Source organism: Sceloporus undulatus, chromosome 5, assembly GCF_019175285.1.
Source record: "Sceloporus undulatus isolate JIND9_A2432 ecotype Alabama chromosome 5, SceUnd_v1.1, whole genome shotgun sequence".
In the NCBI taxonomy this organism is placed as follows: domain Eukaryota; kingdom Metazoa; phylum Chordata; class Lepidosauria; order Squamata; family Phrynosomatidae; genus Sceloporus; species Sceloporus undulatus.
In genome coordinates, this window is record NC_056526.1 from 176,765,824 (window position 1) to 176,788,282 (window position 22,459).

The 22,459-nt window shown below is 41.2% G+C and overlaps 1 protein-coding gene across 1 annotated transcript in view; it reads left to right on the forward strand.

Moving 5' to 3' along the window:
* SNCA (synuclein alpha) overlaps positions 1-22,459 on the forward strand; it is a 76,464-nt gene that overhangs the window by 29,705 nt on the left and 24,300 nt on the right. The window contains exon 4 of the mRNA XM_042467133.1: positions 660-805. Within this exon, the coding sequence (XP_042323067.1) occupies positions 660-805 (146 nt within the window). The remainder of the gene's footprint in view (positions 1-659; positions 806-22,459) is intronic.

Genomic DNA, 22,459 nt, shown 5'->3' on the forward strand with positions numbered 1-22,459 from the left:
ATGTAATCTAGTGAATTTCTTTCATGGCTACAGTAAAAAGTAATGATGTATTGGTTTATCAGATGTAGCTAGTTCCTTTTAAAAATTAAAATCATGCCCTGCTTGTTGCTGTTTCTGTGCCTGTATTCTAATGTTGACTGTGGGGACTTGAGAAGTCTCTTTTCCATTTACTAGTTCAAAAGAGTAATTCAGTGCCAAATTACTCTTACTTTATATCCCATGTAATTCTGAGAGACAGCTAAACTGAGCACAGTACTTAAAAGTTAATGTAAAAGTTTTCCCTTGACAAGATTGACTGGTCATGTCCAACTGTAGGTGCAGTGCTCATCTCTGTTACTAAGCTGAAGAGGCAGCGTTATCAAAGACAACTCTGCAATCATGTGGCAAGAATGACTGCATAGAATGCTGTTACCTTCCCACCGAAAGGGTTCCTATTTACTACTTGCACTTTTTTACATGCTTTTGCACTGTTAGATTGGCAGAGGCTGGGACTAGTGATGGGAGCTCCCTCCATCATACAGCACATGGGCCTGGAACTGCTGACCTGCTGACCTTGCAATCATCAGAGTCTTAACCACTGAGCCACCATGTCCCGCACTGTTATTTAAACATGAGAAATTTCAAGTTTCTTCTTCCCTCCCTTTTCATGTTTTGCACAGTGGCTGAAAAGACCAAAGAGCAAGTCTCAAATGTTGGGGGAGCCGTAGTGACTGGAGTAACAGCTGTAGCACAAAAGACGGTGGAAGGTGCTGGAAATATTGCTGCAGCCACGGGTTTTGTCAAGAAGGACCAGATGGCCAAGCAGGTTTGTTTAGCTGCTCTGTATCTGGAAAAGGCCAATTTAGCATTTAAAAACACTTTAAAGGCTTAACACACTACTTCTGCTCCTCTCTCTCTCTCTCTCTCTCTCTCTCCCCCCCCCCCATTACCTTCTCCATAACATTTGGGTTAGAGATGGGTGGGGTGGCCCTCTATATGTTATTCCTCTATAGTTCCATCATTGAGTTCATGGGAAATGCAGTCCAACAGCATCAGTAGGGATTCATGACTCCCAGCCAGATCTAGGTAAACACAGTACATGGTGGATTATCATTATATTGCATTGCCTTGCCCTGTTGAGATCAACCTGGTGCTGTGGCATTCCAGCATGTGGGTGTTCACTTTATTACATTTCTTAAATGTCACCTCTCTTGGATCCCACAACTGCTTATCTTATTTCTAGCTGCCCAGCCAGAAATCTGATACCACTTAATTAAATGTACTTCTCATTTTCCACATCCCTTGACACCATGTAATGTTTTAGATTCTGTGAACAGGTTAGAAGAATATGGAGTATGCCAAGAGATAAGTTTATTCTGAAGAGCTTTCAAAACACTCCTGCAACAATGCATAACATTGGCTGCATACACACTGCAGAAATAATCCAGTTTGACAGCACTTTAACTGCCATGGCTCAGTGCTATGGAATTCTGGGATTTGTAGTTTTGTGAGACATTTAGCCTTCTCAGTCAGAGAGCTCTGGTGTCCCAAACAAACTTCAGTTCCCCGAATTCCATAGCATTGAGCCACGGAAGTTAAAGTGGTGTCAAACTGGATTATTTCAGCTGTGGAGATGCGGTACTTTTATTGTGGTACTTTAAATTAATTATCCACCAAGTGACTTCAGGGAAATACTCAGTAAACTGTTCATTCTGTCTCACTATTGTCTTTGGGGCTTGACAGACTGCCTCTAAGGAGCGGCCTGCAGCTGTCCCTTTTAACATTGAATTGGGGCCGCGGCAACTTCACACCACCGTCCTGATCTGGCCTTCCATGGCACAGAAAGGAGACACAAAGAGTGGCTCCTTTTTGCACTGTGGAAAGGGCACCATAGCCACTGGCCCCACAGCTTTTCAGTGCTCCTTTGGTGCTGCATCATTTGGATGCAGTGCCAGAGGAGCGCCATGATCCCGCCCACCATATTGTGCGGTGTTCGGCATCACATTGGCATGGGGGCTGAGTCAGGGCATGTGTCGTGTGGATGTCATGCCCCCACTCCGCCCCCAGGCTGGCCTTTATCTGTACACCCTGTTAGTTTAAAAGAACTCTATTGTATCTTCTCTCTAAGATATTGTAGGAAGCTTTTGTACCTATTTTTCACAATATTTTAAAACACACAGCGATTAAAATGTTAAATGAAATGGTGCTTTACTGTGCATTTGGCTTAGCTTCTTTGTGTAAATGCCATTTTTAAGCACTTACAACTAACAAATAACAAATCATAAGAGAATTGGATAAAAAACTGTTAAAAGGAAAGTTGCTACATATATTTTTATCACTAGTGAGCTTCCCTCTCTATCAGATTTAGAGGGAGTAAAAGGCAGTTGTTATGTTGTTATATATTTATTACTTATTCTGTCTTTGTACATAGTCCTCTGAAAGTCATGTTCATACTGGTGTAGTAAAGATATGAAAATACAAATAATGTGACCATCACCTAAATGCAGTTGTTAGTTCCAGCTAGAGTGGATCCAAAATATTAGTGGGAGTAAATCAACATTAAACAAGCTTCCATTGATTCAGTTCATCCATTCCAGGGGCAGGGTTCATGCAGCTTTCCAGAAGTTGTTGGATTCCAAATCCCATCAACCCTAGCCAGCATAACCAATGGTGAGGAATGCTGGAAATTGTAATTCAGCATTTGGAGGGCCACATGATTCCCACTCCTGACCCACTGTGTTTGGGGCTCACAGTTGGATTTAGGCCTGTGTTTTACTTACAGAGGGCAGTTTTCTATTTGGAGGGCTATCGGTGAGGCATTGTCCAGTACAGACACTAAGGGAGGGGGGGGGGGCTTAATCTCATTTAGTACATTTAATTACTACCCTGTTTATCCCCACTACATAGCTTGGCTTTGCCATTAGAAAGTCATTGTAACCTTTCCTTTGGAATATCTTCAAAAACTGTGATTAATATGATTAATGGAAAGATAATCACTGATGGGTGTTGTGCAGCAGAATTTATGAGTATACAGTGGACCCTCCATGTTTGTTGGCATTAGGGGCGCAAGACCCCTGTGAAAGTGGGAAAACTGCAAATGGTCAAGATCAGCCAGAGTTTGACCACAGAATTGTGCTGAAGGACCTGCACATGCCTACAGAAGTATTTTCTCTAGGAATCTCTAGGTCCGCCAGCATGATTCTGTGTTCATGCTCAGTGTTCAACAGAGTCACACTGGAGAACCCAGTGATATTAAACTGATATTTAATATCAATTAAATCCATGAATAAACAAATCATAAATGTTAAAGGTGCAAATGTGGAGGGCAGAATGTATATGCAGCTGGACTGTTCCACCCAAACTACAAGTAGGGGTTGCATGTTTTAATGATTCTGACAGATGATAGGATAAATAGCAAACCTTGATTTTCCATTTTATATAAGGAACACCATTTTGTTATGTCATTGTATTTGATGGGACTCAAGCAACCATGGATTTTGTTATCCATGAGGGGTCCTGGAACTAAACCCCAGTGGATAACAGGGACCCACTGTACATGCTTTTGCTGAGCATGGATCATTTCTGAGGGATATATCTTAGGAGGTTAGATGTATTATTTCTTTGCTTAATCCCTTCTTATTTACACAGCTTAATAGGCCCCATTGCATATAAGTCCTGCATTCAATATCCCTGGCTTCTTTCCTTTTTTAGCCTTTTAGCTGATCTTGGGCAAGTCATGTTCTTTCAACCCTCAGAGGAAGGCAAAGCGAACCCCTTCTGAACAAATTTTGCCAAGAAAACCTCATGATAGGTTTGCTTTAGGGTCGTCCTAAATCAGAAATGACTTGAAGACACACAATAATAACAAGCTGCTTCTTACAAGCTGCTTGTTCCTGGTTACAGGCTGCAGCTGTGATGAAACGAGAGTCAAACAATTGCCCTGGGCATATGCAGAAACACCGCTACAACCATGTCTATCTACTGTCTAAAATTCTGTTCCCAATACTTATGATCCCTGACTTTTTCCTAATGGAAACTTTGATGTCCCATCTGTTTGCATTTACAATAACTTCCTTTGTTCTTAGTGGGAGCAGGGAACCTTAATCTCTTGTCACTGGATTTTAAACATTTAATTCCAAAGATGCACTTGTAATGAGCTTATCTAAGCTTGAAATTCTTCACCACTTTGTCAGATTGATCATGTCCATGGAAGTAAAGAAGATCAGTATTATGTATTTAAATATCATCTTGTATTCTGTTCCAGTAGCACCTTAATACATAATTGAAAACTTGGAAAGAATTACACTTTGAAACATGCTTGAGTTTTGTTTGTTTGTCTAAGTAGCTATTGCAGGATTGAACAACACAAAGTCTGTGGGTCAAATGAAAAGATATTAAGATTGATGGGGAAATGGAATAAAACTTCCATTCTTGCAAAACATGCAACATTCCTGTCAAAGTGCCTTACAATAACTTTTGTCAACAACAAGAAACAATTACTTTGTCCTTACCAGTTACATTTCTTTTAAAGGGTAGCTTTTTATATCCTCTTTACCCAAAATGTAACTAATTACAGAGAACCATGCCCTACAGATGTAATTCTTTGCTAACTTTTTTTTCTTGAAGGAAGCAACAAGTAATTTCTGTTGCAAGAAAGTCTTTGGAAACTTAAGACTTTATCACATGGGGGGAAATTGGATTTAAAAAGGCATTTTTCTTGGACAGTGACGTGATCATGGCGAAATATTTTCACACACATCATACTTAGAGAGGACTTATCCCAAGAAGAACCAGATATACTCCAGCAACAAATCATTCAAGGGATTTTGTCATGAATGATTTGTTGCTGGAGCATTCTCGGTTCTTCCCGGGATAAGCCCACTCTAATCATGACGTCATGTGAAAATATTTGCCGTTATCACACAACTGTCCCAGGAAAACCCACTATTTCCCCTATGTGATAAAGTCCTCACACATTTTTTCAAGAATGTTTGCAGTTTGGGACTAATATTGTTACAATTTTGCACATAGGTTTTCTTTCACAGAAAACAACTTTTTTTGTAATTAGTGACTTATTCTGCACAACATTCACATCTTGTTTTTTGTTTAGGGAACAGCATTTTCTGTATAGAAAATAATATTTTTGTTTGCATGTCTGTAAAGAAAATGCTGTTTTCTGTGTAAAGTCCCACTTGGGAAATTTTGTGCAGAATACATCCTGAGCTGCAGAGATTCTCATCAGTCCATGACATTCCTTGCCAGGGTTTCCTGATACTTAAGAAATTATTTTTAAAACCATTTTTGGAATATTTTTGCAAATTTGTTATAACCATGCTTCCAGGCTCTGTGAAATTCTCCTTACATCCTGTCTGAGACTACTGATGCTAGTAAGTATAGACCAGAAGTGGAGAAAATGAAACCATGCAAATCTTTAGCCAGCATACCCAGTTCTGAGAAAGAATACGTTCAAATGATATCTGGAGGACTTCATGTGCTTCTTCCATAATACTGGCTTTACTGATCTAGATATGCTGATTTAGTTTCATAGCTTATCATGTGTAACATCAGTTGCAATTGCTACTTACTTTTTTTTAACAAAACCATTGATTCATTAGCATTTAAAGTGCTGCCTGTTTGAGGAATGTACTAATCTTCCATTTAATACTTGTTCAACCTGCATCAGGATGAATTCATGAAGTGAGTCAATGATGCAAATACCGTAAATGCCTCCATTTCTAGCAGCCTTTGCACTCACATGTCATAACAGTTTCATTTTGGGGGCCTTTACTACATCCCAATGGAAAATCTTTTTATTGTCTCGAGCTCTCAAGGCATTTGTTTTAAAGTAAGTAAGATACAGGGAACAGACTTGAATAAACAGGAGAAGGGTTGTATTCCAACCATAGAAACACAGAGAATAAACCAGCCCCACCCCAGTTTGGGCCAAGCCTGTCAAAAGTCATCTCAAGCTGCAGCATGGTGTTGAATGAAACAACTGTTTGTTAAGCATCCTACCCAAGTAAGCCTGCTGCCTTCAGATACAGTAGAGCATATATTTCCATATCAGAAAGGTTCAACTGTAGTTCACCTTCAGTTAGCAGAGAGGTGCTCACTTCAGCAGCACATATACTAAAATCAGTTAGCAGAGGGAAGAGAAGAGGAAGGGCAGGGTATTGCCCTTCCCAGTAGGCTCAGATAAAAGGAAACTGCTGCAGCTTCTCCTAGCCTGTATAGTCTTCCTCACTGATAATTTTTTGCCATCTTGACCATACTCTGATGTTGCTTGGCCACATGTGTCCCAGTTTTCATCTGTGAAATGTTGTAGGTATGTGTCCCATACACCGAAGCAGGAGGACATCTTTTGCCATATCGTTAAGCCCACTGCGTATTAGTAACAGCAATACTTGAAAAGTGCTAGGTTTACATTTGCATTGTTTTCTGCATTTTGACACAGAATTGAAAAATAGTTGCATAACTCCTGCTTGACATTTAGCTTCATCCATGGGCATGACTTCCAACAGGATTAGTTGCTGGAATAAATTGGGCTTTTTAATATAAATTTACTGTTTCCTCAGCACTTCGGCAAAGAAAAGGAAGCAGTTAGGCTGAGTGGCTGAATAACTAAACAAACCGTGTGGCTCCCTCATGCAGCAAAAAGAACCCTTAAAAAGTGGGTTCTTCTTGCGGCGTTTGTGACGTCGCAGTTCGCCAATGGCTCACTTGTGGCAACACAATGATGCTGGGACATGCAGACGCTAAGCATCCGTCACATCAAAATGGCAGCACCCATGTGTACAGGGTGCCACCATTTTGACGCCCCTGTCACGTGCTAGGGGTGAGGCCAGTATGGGCGGTGTGCCCTCGGCCAACCCCTAGCACGTGACGGGAATGCCGCAAAGGCCCGTCTGAAGAGGGCCTAAGTCAGCAAAAGGAAGTCTTGGCAGACTTCACTAGGTTATAAAAGACAGAGAATGCAGAGCAGAGCTGATGTTTCCTATACAAGAACACCTGGTTCAGGGGAAACTGCCTCATCTCTACCTGACTGCTAAGCAACATTCCCCACCTTTATGACCCTAGCTTACCTCCACAGCTGTCTTCACAGCATTGAATTACCTCTACATGGTAAGTGATGTTTGCAATTGTACCTACTAACTGTTTAAAAACTTGAGAGTTAAATTGGGTCCCATACAGGGAAAAAGACAGGATATAAATGAGAAAGAGAGAGAGAGAGAGAGAGAATAAGCAATGCTTCAGAGCTAGCCCTGCTTTAGGCAGAATGATGCTGTCACTTCAGGCAGCAGATATTGAGAAGCAGCAACTGAACTGAGCCATGAAGAGACTATGGGATTTTTCTGCATTCCAGGTTAAGAGTCGTCTCAGAGCTAGGCTGTACATAAAGTGAAACCTGTGCTTACATATCTTTAAGAACTGTACAGCACTTTATCCAGTAAGTGTGTGTGTGTGTGTGTGTGTGTGTGTGTGTGTGTGTGTAGGGCAAGTTGTGTGAAGAGTATTTACAGGATTGGATGCATATTTAGCACTTTTTCTTTCCACCTCCTACACAGCCTATGAGATAAGTTTTTCAAGTTGTTGGAGTTCTCTGAAAAGATTGTTATGAGGCGTCCCCCTCCCTGACACATGGCATGTTCTGAGATCTACTGAAACTGGTGATGAGCCATATGCCCCACTTAAGGGTTGTGAAAAGACAGTTCTATATTTGAAGGCTTGTCAGAGAATAGTGCTCTACCTAAGGATATCCCCATAGCTTGAAAAAGCTACTATTTGGACTGCAGTACCCAACTCCAACCCCCAACCCAGCTAGTGACCATTATAGCAGCTATAGATCAAAATATGCTTTTGCAAATTCTGGGAGTACTCTGTTTAAAGATGTTCACATTTTTAGGTGCTTTCCATTTCTTATTTCATATATAAAGATAGAAAATTACAGCTCAACACTCAGCAGCAAATCTCATTACATTTAGTAGAACATCTAGGCAAGTCTTCATATGTTTCCTCCTCATGTTGTTGTTAGCTGCTGGCAAGTCAACTTCTATCCATGGCAGCCATATGAATGAGAGACCTCCAAGTCACCCTGTCATAAACAGCCATGCTCAGGTTGTGCCGAGTCAGGGCTGTGGCAAATATAGTTTACACTCAATTAACTTTGTGGGGCAAGAAGAGAGAAGGAGTTTGCAATCCATTCAGGTAAAAGCAAGATGCTGCAGCCTCTCCTAGCTTGTGCATTCTTCATTAATAACTTTTGCTGCCATTCTGATGTTGCTTGGTCACATGTGTCCCATTTTTCATCAGTGAAATGTTGGAGAGTATAAGGGCATGCAATATTGGCTTCATTTTATATCTCAACGAGAATAAGAAATTGCAGATTTCTTAATAATAAGAAAAGCACTGGAATGTTTTGAATGTTATTGCAAATAGGGTGGCTTTAGCTTGGTGTACCTGCTCTGAACAAGACTGAAACCCAGGCTGTTTAATTACAATTATTTATCTGTAACTTCCATCATTAGAAGGGAACAGATCACCATATCACCTGTGGGAACTTCTGGTTATAAACACATACATCTTTTAGGTAATTGTGCTACTTCTTGGCCCAGTTCAAAGTGCTGGTTATGACCTATACAGACCTATGCAGGTTAGATTCAGGATATCTGAAAGAGTGTCATACAAGCTGACCTAGTTTTGAAACATTCAAATAAGTCTACTACCACCTTCCCCAAGCACACTCAGTGAAGATTCAAGAGCTTTCTTGTTAGACTGTGGATGTCTAACAAAGCTGTAGAACCTCCATCCAAGGGAGGTGAATGTGGCTCCTTTGCTGCTGTGGTACTACTGGGTGACTGGCAAAGACCTTCTTTTTAGGTGGACTGTGAGCAACAGTGTGGTTGCTAAGGAGGGAACTTCAAATAGATAGGTGTTGTCCTTTTTAAATAGATGTGTCTTTAAATTGATTTTAATTCTATTGTATGTTGATCCTATAATTTCTTTAATTGTGTTTTAATAACTTTTTCCTGTTTTTAAACTGGTCTTCTTTTGAGCTCCCCTCACTCCCAGTTTTGAGAGAAAGATGATCTGTAAATCAGATACATGAATAAAATGATTGAGAAATGGTAAATGCAGGCATACAATGATATACTTTGCAGTCAGTTTACAGACCATTTTATTTCCTGCTCATTCATTGCCTGGAAGAATAGTTGATGTAACTTTGATGGCTGTGGCTGCCTTCCAACTTTCCATACAGAGGCTATTAGCGGTTGCTGTGTTACAGCTTTTCATTTGACATCTCTCCTTGTTTTGCCTTCTTCAGACTCCGAAAACCATTCACACAGTGATATCTGAATTATCATCAGGTTGAATTATCATCAGGTGTCACTTTAAGACTTATTGATTCTTAAGCTTTTTTTAAAAAAATCCTATCACCTCTGTATTCTTCTGCACCCCATTCCCCCTTTGGCTGGTGTTTTGATAAAAGGTTGGAATGGATCTATCACAGAAGTTTCATTCTTCATGAGCCAAAGCCCATGAAGTAGGCTCAGGAGAATAGGATTACTGAAACATCTCACAACCAGGATGTCAACTCATTATTTTGTATATTATGGTACTCTGAGGTGCCATTTTGGAAGTCTTTCTGTCTCATCTTCAAATGATATTAAAAAGTGCATCTTGTGCTAAGGAGATTTAAAGATATATGGATATATTGGCTTGATTATTCAGGAATACAAAGTGTGTTTATGTGTGTGCGCGCTCAGTGTTGGCTGGTGTCCATTGAATCTGATAGAGTGAATGGCAGCTAAGAGTAGGTGGATCCAGTGATATCTCCTAGAGCTCACATTTCTCTGTATTACGAAAGATGGAACTCATTACAGTGGCCCTTGTTATCTGCTGGCTCCAGAACCCCCTGTGAATACCAAAGACTGTGGATGCTCAAGTCCCATTATACAGAATGGCAAATAAAATGTAATTCCTTATATAAAATGGCGAAATCAAAGTATGCTTTTTATTTTTTAAAAAATATTTTTTCAAGCTATAGAATAGGTTGTTGAATCTGTGTATGGAGAGGGCCAACTGTACACAGAAAAGGAAAACTAAACTTACTTTGTATATGTATCATATCTAAAAGCAAGGCTGGAAGACATGAGATCACAGATGCAGTCTTTGGAATTCACAAGAGTGATCTGTAGCACTTGCTTGAGCTCACATTTCTCTCTTCTAGGAGTGATCCATTGGAAGAAGAAACTGAGAGATGAACATTAAACTAAAAGGGGCAGGGGGTGAGGGCAGGAGATATTGAAAAGACATAGCAAAAAACAAACAAACAAACAAACACACACACACACACCCTGAAAGTGGTTGTAAAGATTTTTAAAAACCAAATACCAGAACTAAACCCTAATGACAGAATGTAAGGGGGGGGGACTTTTACAGGGTTGCAACTGGATTGCCTTATGTCATCTCAGCATCTTGGAGAAAGAACAAGCTAGAAATGAGATTAATCATGATCCAGTGACACATGAAAGAAGGTGAGGAATTCATCCATATGCTGCAAATGCATCTTCAAGTATGGATTCTTTTGTAGTCATGATGGCACTATCCAAGCACAAAGGGGGGGGGGGGTAGTAGAGCCGCAAAGTTTTCAGAAATACAGTGGAACCTCACCTTACACAGGGGATCCATTCCGGACCTTTCCGCATAAGGTGAATTCCACCTATCCTTGAGCCCCATTATAGTGAATGGGGCTCGTGCATATGGCGGTGCGCACACGCAGCAGCCACACACACCATTGAGAGTATTGCAGCACGGCTTCCATGTAAACTGGAAGCCATGTATGGCACGCCCACATATGGAGCGGGCACGCTGTACAAAAAAGCTTTTACAGAAAATAACCATAAGTAATGGGAAGGGGAAACAGGCCCAGTAAGAACTAGTATGCTTAGTGATAAATATAATGTTTACTCACTGATAAGATGGAGAGGACAAACATTGAAAGGGAAGGGAGAATGCAAGAGAGTAACCTAGAAAAGGACCACACCTGTCGGCTTGGACCCTGAAACATTCAATTCTGTAATTTTTTTTCAAGTCCCACTATGACACTTCTAATCCATTCTTCTGAAGTAAATTCAGAATGATTGTCATGAAGAGGTCCCACACACTCTTCCATCTAAATTACCATCATAAAACGACCCACTTACCTTTAAAGATCTAAGTATGCTCTCTGATCGTTGGTGTAACCAAGTTTTCCCCAAACTAATACCTGCCGAATATGTTGCATTATATTTCCCACCATGATTAACCCTCATAGCCATTCTGTGTTCGAGTTATGAGAATTGTAGACCATTGCATCAGTCATAATCTCATGCAAGTGGCTATTTGTATTTCCTTAACAGCCCTTTTTGAGTCACAAGCTCTTTCAGATTGTTTCAAAGAAATAAGAGAGAAAAATGGGAGAAATACCATTGCTTCCTCTTTTGGGAGCTTTTGTTGAGAAAATCAATGATTGGTTTCTAGGGTTATGATGTTATTTTCTGAAGAAATATGTCTTCTCCTTATTACCATCGATGACATAATGATTATTCATGTCTAGATGTTGAAAATTTTTCCTTTCTTAGAAATCCTGTGCCCACAATTTTTCAGTATGGGAAAGAAAGACCTTTTCATGGGAAATGGATATCTTGATTCATCTCTAGCAAAAAATATTGATGAGTGAAAGATAATGTACACATATTTAAAAAAAAAAAGTATACCAGAAATAAGCTGGTATCCTGTTAGTGCCATTTTTGAATGGAGTTCAAGAGGCTATTCGCTAGCCTCTTTCACCCCAGCAAAAACCATTTGCCCCAGCAGCATCTTAGCCCCATGCAGGGGGAGACAATTGGACAGTAGAGAGTAGTCTCTCCTCCCCCTGCAGACTGCAGAAGAGAAGGGCAGAGAAACAACATCATCATTATTCTGCATCTCTCACATATACATGAATTGCAGGGGAACAAGGGGCAGTTGCAGATGCCCAGTCACCCCCCTCTTTCCTGCTCCCCCCAACTATTTAATACCCATGCCCAGCTGTCTAACAGGAGAGCAGCCCCACCAAACTTGGCTGTTCATGTGAAGGGTTTGGGGAAGCAGTCGCAGAGCTGTGCCATCTAGAATTTTGGCCATGGATTGAAATTAAAACAGTTTGACAATATCTTAGGAGCAAATGAAACACCACAAAATAGCATGCAGCCTTTTGACTTGCCCAAAATGCTTTATTGAAATAGGTAGGGGTCAGATAAATGTCAAGTGGAAGATGGGTCAGATAGATGAGAGCAGTGTGGTGTAGTGATTTGAGTGTTAGACTATGACTCTTGAGATCAGGGTTCAATTCCCCACTTGGCACTGGAAAGCAATGTGTAATCTTAAGCGAATCTCACATTCTCAGCCCAGAGCCCATTATAGGTTCACCCTAAGGTTGCCATAAGTTGGAAGCCACTTGAAGGCACACAGCAACAGCAGAAGATAGGGCTAGTTTATTTCAAGAGATTAGAACATCAACCAATGGATTCAAATTGCAAGAAAAGAGATTCTGCCTGAACATTAGGAAGAACTTCTAAGACCCAAAACAGATAGGTCAAAATGTGCCGCTTCCAGCTGCTTTAGAGGCACACCATGCAGATGACACACATACCTGAAACAGCTAGAAGCCATTCTGAGGCTGCCTAAGGGGGCCCAGGACTGGTGGTAAAAGGAGCAATGAAAAGCCATTCCTTGCTATCATGCAATGGTCCCCAGCCAGTCAGGGGCCAATCGGGGCTAGAATGACCAGACGCTGCTCCAAGCTGCCAGTCTGTTTTGCCCCTAAGGTACAAGAACTGTGTGGCAGTGGAATAGACTATGATGGAGGATGGCAGGTCCATCTCTTAGGAGAGCTTTAGCTATCTATAACATTTTGGCAGGGAGTTGGACTACATAGGCCTCGTGGTCTTTCAAAGTAATATGATTCTACAAAAATTAGGCCAACTTTACAGCCAGAAGATTCATTCTAAAGATGCAGATTGCAGGCTCTACTGAAATAATTAGTCATTGCTGCAGGTATCAGATTGTGTTTAGGATTTGAGGATAAAAAAAGCAATACCTGCTGTCCATTTCTAAAAATGCCAAGGCCAGCTGTTACTCACATCCTGCTCCTACCTTGAGCAAAGAGAAGGGAACGAACAAAAAATATTTAGCCTTTTCTATCAGAGAACTCTTGTGCCTCAATAAACCACAATTCCCAGGATTCCCTAGGACTGATCCAGGGAAGTTAGAGCAGTCTCAAAATGGATTATTTCTGCAGTGTGTTTTGGACCAAAAAAATACAGAGTCAGAACATGTGGAGGGCTTGCTACTTGGGAAATGAGGGGAACATAATTATGCCTTCATTATTCTCAAATGTGGTGCAGATAACTTAGGTGCGTTACAGACCACCGAAAAGCAGCGGCCTGTACCCGCCCCTTTCCCAGGGTATCGGGGCCTCAGCTGCCAGGCCGGCAGCCTTCGAGGCCCCGATCCGCCGCTTTCCAGGCTGCGGGAAACGGCAAAAGACCGCTTCCCCACAGCCTGGAAAGGCGTGTCCTTGGGGCTTCGAGCCCCAAGGACACCCCGCGGCGGCAGGGAGGAGGAGAAAGGGGCCGCTTGGCCCTTTTCTCCCTTGTGTTGCTGGGCGCAGCCATCTGAAGGCTGCGCCCAGCAACGCAAAGCAGTGACGCAAACCAGGAAGGAGCTCCGAAATGGAGCTCCTTCCTGCTCCGCGCAAAAGGCGCATTAAACGCCCTCACGCGGAGCGATGACGTCACGTCCGCACCGCCCTGTATAGAGGCGGCGCGGTCGTGACATCGTCATGACGGCCCCCATGTAGATGGGGCGCCGCCATTTTGTACGGACTCAGTCTGTACTAGGGTTAGGGGTGATTGGAAGCACCGCACCTTCCTAACCCTAGTACGGACTGACTCCGTACTTAAAGGCCCGTCTGTAACGGGCCATTGTTACTTCTAACACATTACTTTGGAGCTTTAACTGCAACCCAGTTGTGAAGTATTAGCAGGTAGTTTTAGGGAAGAGAACTCTCAAAATGTAAAGCCCTTTTGTGGGTATCCCTCTGTTTGTTGATTCTGCCCTGAACAACCAAATACAATATTGTCTAAGGCATATCAGAAGAAATGAATATCTACGTTCACAGCTTCAGTAAGACTCTGGACTAGTTTATAACCGCAAATCCTCCCATGCTACATTTTAAATTGTTCAAAAATGTATAGCTGGATTCTTATTCAAGGACCTAAACTGTACAGGGTGGGTGCTCAAGCCTATGTATTACAGTATTATGCATTCATTTGATCCATGTGCCCAAGTGAATGAATGCATTTGTGGAAAGGGAATAGACAGAAAATAGACACTTAGTTTGTTGATGCTGGAAATGTGTGACTCTTCAGTTTAACTATAATGGCCACTGAGAAGCAAAATTCAAAGTCAATAATAGTTATATGACTGGTGATTAACAACAGGTTCCCCATTCTGAAGATCTCAAGGTGTCAAATAAAAGGTGTTTGGAGAAGTGCTATTATGTGGATTGTTATTTTATTATATATTTCAATTTCTTGTCCTTCAGACAGTTCTGATGAACTGAAAAGTAGGAAATAAGATCAGAATTTTAAAAAATATATATTTATTTATTTTATATCCATCTTCCTCAAATAAGTTCAAGAGAGTTAGACACAGGTTCTAAATCCCCACCCAATCCTGAAACTCATTTTGTAAATCTAATATGTGTAACAGGAATGTTGGGAAGATGAAAGGATGAAGGGAAACCATATACAGTCTCCTGTCCTTTCTTGAGGACTTGGGATCTGTGCTCTTGGTTATTCACGAAGGGGCAACCTCCGTTATTCTCAATGGGACATGCCCCCACAGCACATGCCCCACACGTGCTCATGGGCACACATCCCATTCAAGCCTATGGGGCTTGAATATCTGCGAGTCTCTGTTTTTCGGGGGGAGGGGTCTGGGACAGATCTCCCATGAAAATGGAGGACCGACTGTATATCCCCTCAACCTTCATGGAGGAAGGACTGGGATACTTCCAGCCAAGCAACATGTCACAGTACTATAAAACATGTCTTGCTTGAAGTAGGGGTTAATCCCTACCAGCTGCAGTTAAAAGTACAAATCTGGAGAATGACCCAGGCAACCCACCACCACTTGGAAAAATCACAGAGCTAGACAGACTCATAAAACAGTTTCTCATTTCCATAAGACTGGTTTTGATCAGATGCCAGTTCTGCTGACTGTTACAGTTGCTTCTACAGCCACCCCAATAGGCCATGTTATCACCTCTTACACAGCAATACTGGAGAAGTATGACAGTACACTTAGAGTGGTGCAGCACAGAAGGCTTAGCTTGGGGATAAATGCCAGCAAAAGTACAGTTGGCCCTCTGTTTTCATGGGGGATCTGTTCCAGACCCCTGTGGTGCCTTTTCCATGGTGCAGAAAGGAGCCACTTTTGAGGGCTCCTTTTTGTACCGCAGAAAGACGAGATCGGGGCCACAGCATGGGTTTGCTGTGGTCCCAATCTAGCTCTAAAAGGGACTGCAGGCAGTGTGTATAGTCCATGCACACTACTGAGACAGAGAGCAACACTTAGAAGATTGCATAGGTCAGTGCTTGGCTTTCCCTTGTATAACAGCCTTTAAAAAGAACCAAAAGGTTAAAATAAAATATCACAACAAATAGATGCACCAAATATTCTATATAAGGATTAAAAAAGTAAAATGAAGATGATTGGAAGGTGGTAGCAGTGTGTGAAAAAAAAAGCATTGTAAGACATGCACCAGTAGATAAAGGTTGAGATGCTTTGCTTATTATTAACAATCAAGAATGGCAAGTGCTAAATTTGATTTGGACTAGAGAAGGTAGCAAAAAGAAAAAAGTCAGCAAGGAGAAGATATTGGTTTGAATCTATGAGACTCTGTCTTCACTCAAGTGGAATGACAGAGCGGCATAGTTCCAGTTGTATAGTAAGGATAAATCATATGAATTTCATTCCACTATTACAGTCAGAAATTGGGGAGATGGGAAGCATATTCTACAGCTTGTATTTTGATAGCAGCCCAACAGATTGATCTGAAATTTGGCTGCATCAGTCAGAGCAGTTTGAGGTTTGTCTGTGCTGATTTTGAGATGGAAAAAAGAAGAAATTGCTTATTTACGGGAATTTAGAATTTGATACATGACCTCTGGCAGTTTGAAAAATGTCATCTGGTTGGTTGGTTTGCTCAATGCACTTTGCAGAAGTTAGATTTTGCTGCCTGATTTCTCTGTTTGTACAGCACCTTTTGGGAAATGGTTTGTTTTGTTAGATCAAAGAGGTCAGGCATATACCTCCTGCAAGGATTAGAACTCATAGTTCTTTTATCTGTAATACAGTTTTTCAGTCCATTTAGACTACGTAATAGATACCCTATGTGCTCAGTTATATGAGAAAGGCCAGAAGGGTTTAGGATAGGAGTGTGCATGTGTGGTTACTATGGAAATAGGAGGGAAAGTATGGTTAGAGTAGTCACAGTTTATTATTCCTCTGAAACAGAACCTTTCAGGAAAAAAATATTTAGCTTCTCTAACCCACACTTATTGTGGACAGCTCAGAAAGAAAAAATGCTATTTGTAGTGAGGGATGCTGGCAATAGGTTTTCTTATAATGTAGCCTGCTTTGCCCTTGGAGCAAGGAATATTCAAGATAGCTGGGTGGAAACTCATCATCTAGGCTGTACATTTTAAACTATTTCTTATTTCTGTGTTGTTTAGTATTAGCAATAATCCTTTGGGTTGTTCAAAAGTCTTCTGAATGAGTGGTGAGTTTAGGGCTTCAGATGGTAGTCATTTATAAATACTTTGTATGTGTGTGTGCAAAATCTGCTTATGTTTTTGTAACTTTATTATATGTTTTACAATAGCTTTAGGTAAAAATCAATAAACTGGCTGATTCTTTAATTAATTATGGGGAAGAAGAAATGCCTTGAAGATAGAAGACAACTATCACATTTCAATAGTTTAGCTCTTTTTTCCTACAGTTTCAAGGTACCTTTGGCATTTCTATCTCCTTTCCCAACACTTTTATAAATATGTACCAACTGAGGCTACTCTCCATGGTAAAGTGGGCAGGACAAGACACTGATCTCCACAACACTCTGTGCATCCATGTAATGCATGGAACCAACCATGCATACTGTCCCAATGACAAAACAATATTGCTTCACCCTGGTGCTAAAATGCCTACCATGCTGGTTTTTGACAATAAAGAAAATAAATTCCACAACTTTATTGGAAGTAATTGGAAAGACAAGAGAGCTTACAAGTATATGGATCAAGCACAAAAGCCTTCCTGTCTTTTTGCTTCCCCCAACCCTTTGTTCTCTTTTAAAATTGCTTTTTAAATAACAAGTATTTCCTCAGTTCCTCATGCTATATAACTGCTTCCCCAGCTGTAGAAAGGGAAGAACAGGCAATCTAAAGTAGCAGCTCTTGTGCTTCACACCAGCTATTATTCTGACACTTGCTTTCATTGCTGGGTATAAATTGGATTAGTAATGATAGTTTTGGGGAACTTTGTTCTTTTTCCTCTTGATTCTACACAGCAGGAGGCCTGAAGCTGTAAGCCCCCTCCTTGATACCTATAAATATTCTTTCGCTATCTATTATGCAGCTCTGCTGCATTTATGGTCCCCACCAGACACATTTGCCAATGGCTAGCAACAATGCTGGTTCTGCCATTACTAATTGTCACACTTACACCTCTCAAGCAGATTTTCTCAGTCAAATCTTATGTGTTTCACAACTTCAGTACTTGCTGAAAGACCTGTCTCCTTACATTCATAAATACAATTGTCATGCAGACTAAGAACTTGTTCTTAAATCTATCAATACTTTATGCCCTATTATTTGTAGCCTTCCCATTTGTTAACCAGGCAAATGATGGATCCTCCAGACATTCACTAAAGCAAGTACATTAGATTACAAGGGGAAAACCTGCACCCTGAGTCCCTCAGGGCATCCCTCCTGTGGGGCACTCAGCTGCTAGCCTTACAGTTGTTCTGTAATAGTGTTGGTGCTGTTTCTTTTATTCTTGCTCCCTTTCCTTTATTGTGCTGACAAAAATTCAGCGTGGTCAAGATGGCGAAAGTTATTAATGAGAAAAAACACACATGCTAGGAGAGGTTACAGCAGTTTGCTTTTGCATGAGTCTATGGGGCAGGACAAGATTCTGCCTCATCCTGCCCTCTTCCCCCGCTGAGTTAATTGAGTCTAGACTACTTTTACAATTTATCATCAGTTTGCAACAATAAAATATGCAGGGCACAAAGGAGAAAATGGGAAGAGGTGACAGAAATTGGGACATTTTAAGAGCAGCTCAAAAAGTGGGACAACAATTAATGTGCACTGTCCATGTTAAATTGGAATAGTTGAAGGGTATGCATTTATGTTGTCAGTGAAGATATCAGAATGCCTACTAGCAGGCACGCTGGCAGACATGCTCATAGAGCACCATGTTCAGTCAGAGGTCTCAGTTGCTTCAGGTACATTTCATCTTCAGGATCTATAGGAGTGAAATTAAAACATAACCAATGTTAAATTGCCTGGCATCAAGTGTTATTTGAATGAAAACAATGCAAAATAAATATAGGAGAGAAGACAGAGTTGAGGAAAGCTAGTGCTGTTCAGACTACATATAATTCATGCTTACTTGTGTCTGCTTTGCTATCTTTCAATGGACATTACTTGTGGAGAAGCTTTTGTTGAAAATGTGGTTTCAGTGAAATGTAATGGAATGAAAATGCAGCTTTTAAGTGCCTCTATGTTTTGTTGCTAAAAGCAGTGGAACGAACCAAGGAAAAGTGTGTTACTTTGTAAACTAACAAAGTAACCCCTCTACTTGTCTCCTTCTGTTGTGAGAATATGGTCAGTTTTTCCAGTGGAGTGAGGCACATTAATAGATATCAGAGACATCTTTGACATACCTCTCTCCCTGTCCCTGAAATGCTTCTACTGTCTTTGTTCTCACACACATATGTGGTGTTGTCAGATGCAGGTAGCTGGGGTCCTGCAGCTTTTGCAGAATTAGGACCCACTCCCCATTTTAACATATACATGATCTATTACAGGAGTGGTAACACAGAAATAAATGAATACACTGTGTGTGGGTGCAGTGGCACCACTAGAGATAGGCAAGGGGTACAGACTGAACCAGATGAAACCTTGCTCCACAAACATCTGCCTTTTGGCAGAAATGGGCTGTGCCATTTACCCGCATCCCTTTAAAATGCTGGAGTTCAGCAGAAGAGGTGGTGTGAATGAGACGAGGCTCAGTGAGAGGAGAGAGAAAAGGCCTCAGGTTTATATATTTTTATACAGAGAGAGAGAGAGAGAGAGAGAGTTTAAATTGTCTTTAAAAACATCACATCTTACCAAATTTTCACCTTAACAACATGAAACTATGTACATGTTAATACATCTAGATTATGCATATGATATTGTAATTTAGAGGTATTTTTATTTTTAATTTTGCTATTTGTTTATGTCACAGCTCTTCCCATTACATTCAGTGATCTATGGTAATTATAATTTATGAGTAACATTAATACAAAAAACATTACCAGGATCCTATATGGTGTGGTATGGGAGGGGGTCAGTGGCGGGGGGGGTGACACCATGAGTTACCATACTGGTTGATGCCACTGTTTGTGAAGACTCAAAGTACCATAGAGTTGAAATGTACTTCATAGGCCCATGATGGTGAACCTATGGCTCGCGTGCCAGAGTTGGCACATGATGCCATTACCCCTGTCACACGGAGGGGGGAGAAGGAGGAAGAGGCATGTTCCTGTTCCTCCTCTTTAACGACCTTCCCTTGCCTCCAGTTGCCTCTCCGGAGACAAGTAAATGCCGGGGACAGCACGGGAGGAGGAGGAAGAGGCACACACTAGTTCCTTTTCTTTCCCCCTCGCCCCCTCAGGCCTTCAGCTGTCTCTGGAGAGACATCTGAAGGCCTGGGAGGGCAGGGGGGAAAGTCCCCCCCTGGAAGCCCTGCCCCTGGAGGGTGGAAATCCCACCCCAGCACCTAAAATGTTCGCCATCACTATCATATGCAATAGAGTCCACTTCCTTGCTCAATGCAGAAGCTCCAATTAGATTGTCCCTATTAGATAGTTGTCCAGCCTCTTTCTTTAGACATCCAGAGACAGAGAACCCACAGCCTCTCTAGGTGATTGGTTCCATTGCTGAACTGCTCTTGCCATCAAAAAGTTCCTTCTAATGTTGCGTTCAAATCTACCCTTCTGTAACATAAAATCTTTGGATCGGTTCTTCTTTCTGTGGCAGCAAAGAACAAATCTGCATCCTCCCCTCTGTCAGCCCTTTAGATATTTAAAGAGTTCAATTATGTCACCCTTCAGTCTTCTCTTCATCAGACTGAACATATCCAGCAGTGTACACAAAATAAACAACAGATAGGAGATAGGGTCACCATTTCAAAACTCTGCTTTGTCAGGGCTCTACTGGAAAGCCCACTTCCCGAAAACATTTTGTGGCAAATAGCAGCTTTGGAGGGGAAATAGTAGCAATTGTTCTACTGCAGATCATACCTACCCATTCCCAACAATGGTTCCTACTTTTAAAAAAAGGGGATGAATCCTAAATGCAGGATTCAGCTATACTTATAATCATATTTAGTCTGATATAAGAGAATGCAGTGGTCCCTTCTTTTACGTGGGGGATCCGTTTCGGAAGCCCCCCCCCCTAAGTAAAAGAAATTCCGCCTATGCTTGATCTCTATTAGAAGTAATGGGGCTCATGCTCGTGGTGGCATGGTGGTGTATGCGCGCCACAGGCATATGCGCCATTCCTCCTTGCGGCACTGCTTCTTCCAGAGTATAATGCACCCGGCGCACTGTATCTATGTTAAGCTATCTTAGCTTTCACCAACCATATATTTTGATTCAACTAGAGCTGATAGAATCTATAGTCCAAAATATTTGAAGGGGTTTATATGCTGGAGAAACCTGAGCTATAAAATTTAATCAAACCATGAAATGAACCCCCAAATTAGTTCTTCTTTATGTGGGAACATTTTCATTAGGGAAGTAGTTTAATTAATTAATAATAATAATAATAATAATAATAAATTTATTTATAGCCCACTCAATCACTAGGAATCTGGGTGGGTTTTTCATCTCCCCACCAAGCCATTGAGATATATTTGTTCACATGGCCTTCTAGTCAGAAATATACTAGACAGTCTGAGGCATGAGCAATTACTGCAGCAACTTGGAATCCATATTTCATCACTTAATAAGATCAGACATCTTTTGAAAATGTGTGGTCCTTATTCAGAAAATAAGTATATGCATATGAGGCAAGACTTAAACAGCATGAGAAAGCTCTGTGATTGTTCCTGACCTTTGGATAATCAGTCGGGTATCTTTATAATACCTGCCAGGTGCTTGAAGGAACCACTTGGTTGAAAGCCAGTAGACTCAATAACTCAGTTCCTCATATTGGCCCTCTTGCTCAGAATTAACTGGAAATGTGGGAAAGTTTAGATGCAGTAGAAGGCAGAAAAGATAAACGAAGAAAAGAGAGCTGTAAAAGCAAGCTGTACATGAAATTGGTAGAAACCTGTTAAAGATTATATATATATATATATACACACACACACACACACACACACACACACACACACATATACATATACATACACACACACACACACACACATAAAATTGTCCTTTTATTGTGCAAAATAGGCCCGTTACAGATGGGCAAAATGTGGCGTGGCAGCAGTACTAGGGTTAGGGAACGTGCACCATGCAGACACTCCCTAAACCTAGTACGTATTCTGTACATCAAAATGGTGGCACCCTGTACACACGGGTACCGCCATTTTGATGTGACGGATGCTTAGCGTCCGCACGTAGTGGCACACTTGTGATGTCACGAGTGCGCCATTGGAGGTGCACCACAAAAAGAACCCACTTTTTGCGGGTTCTTTTTTACCAGCGGGAAACTATGCGGTTTATCCGCTGCAGCTTCCCACCGGCGGAAGAGGAGGCGCTGGCAGGCCGCCCTTTTTGGGCAGTCTGTTCCATGCCATAATTGGCCTTTTTATTGTTTATAATTGCCTTTTTATTGTGCAAAAACAACCCCCTAAAAGTGGTCTCATTCACATGCATTTTAAAAAAACACTGCTACCATAGAATCTTGCCAAAAAAATCCAACAACCCAATGATAGTTTGTCATACGTTTGCCATAAGTCAGAACACACAGGCAGTCCTTTTAAAGCACTTGCCTAGCTTTCTTCCTAGAATCTTCAAACTCTGGTGATAGTGCTAATACTATAATGTTAAACTGGTATTAACAAATCGATGCATTAACGTTAAAACTAGAATAATAATCCACAACTGCCACCT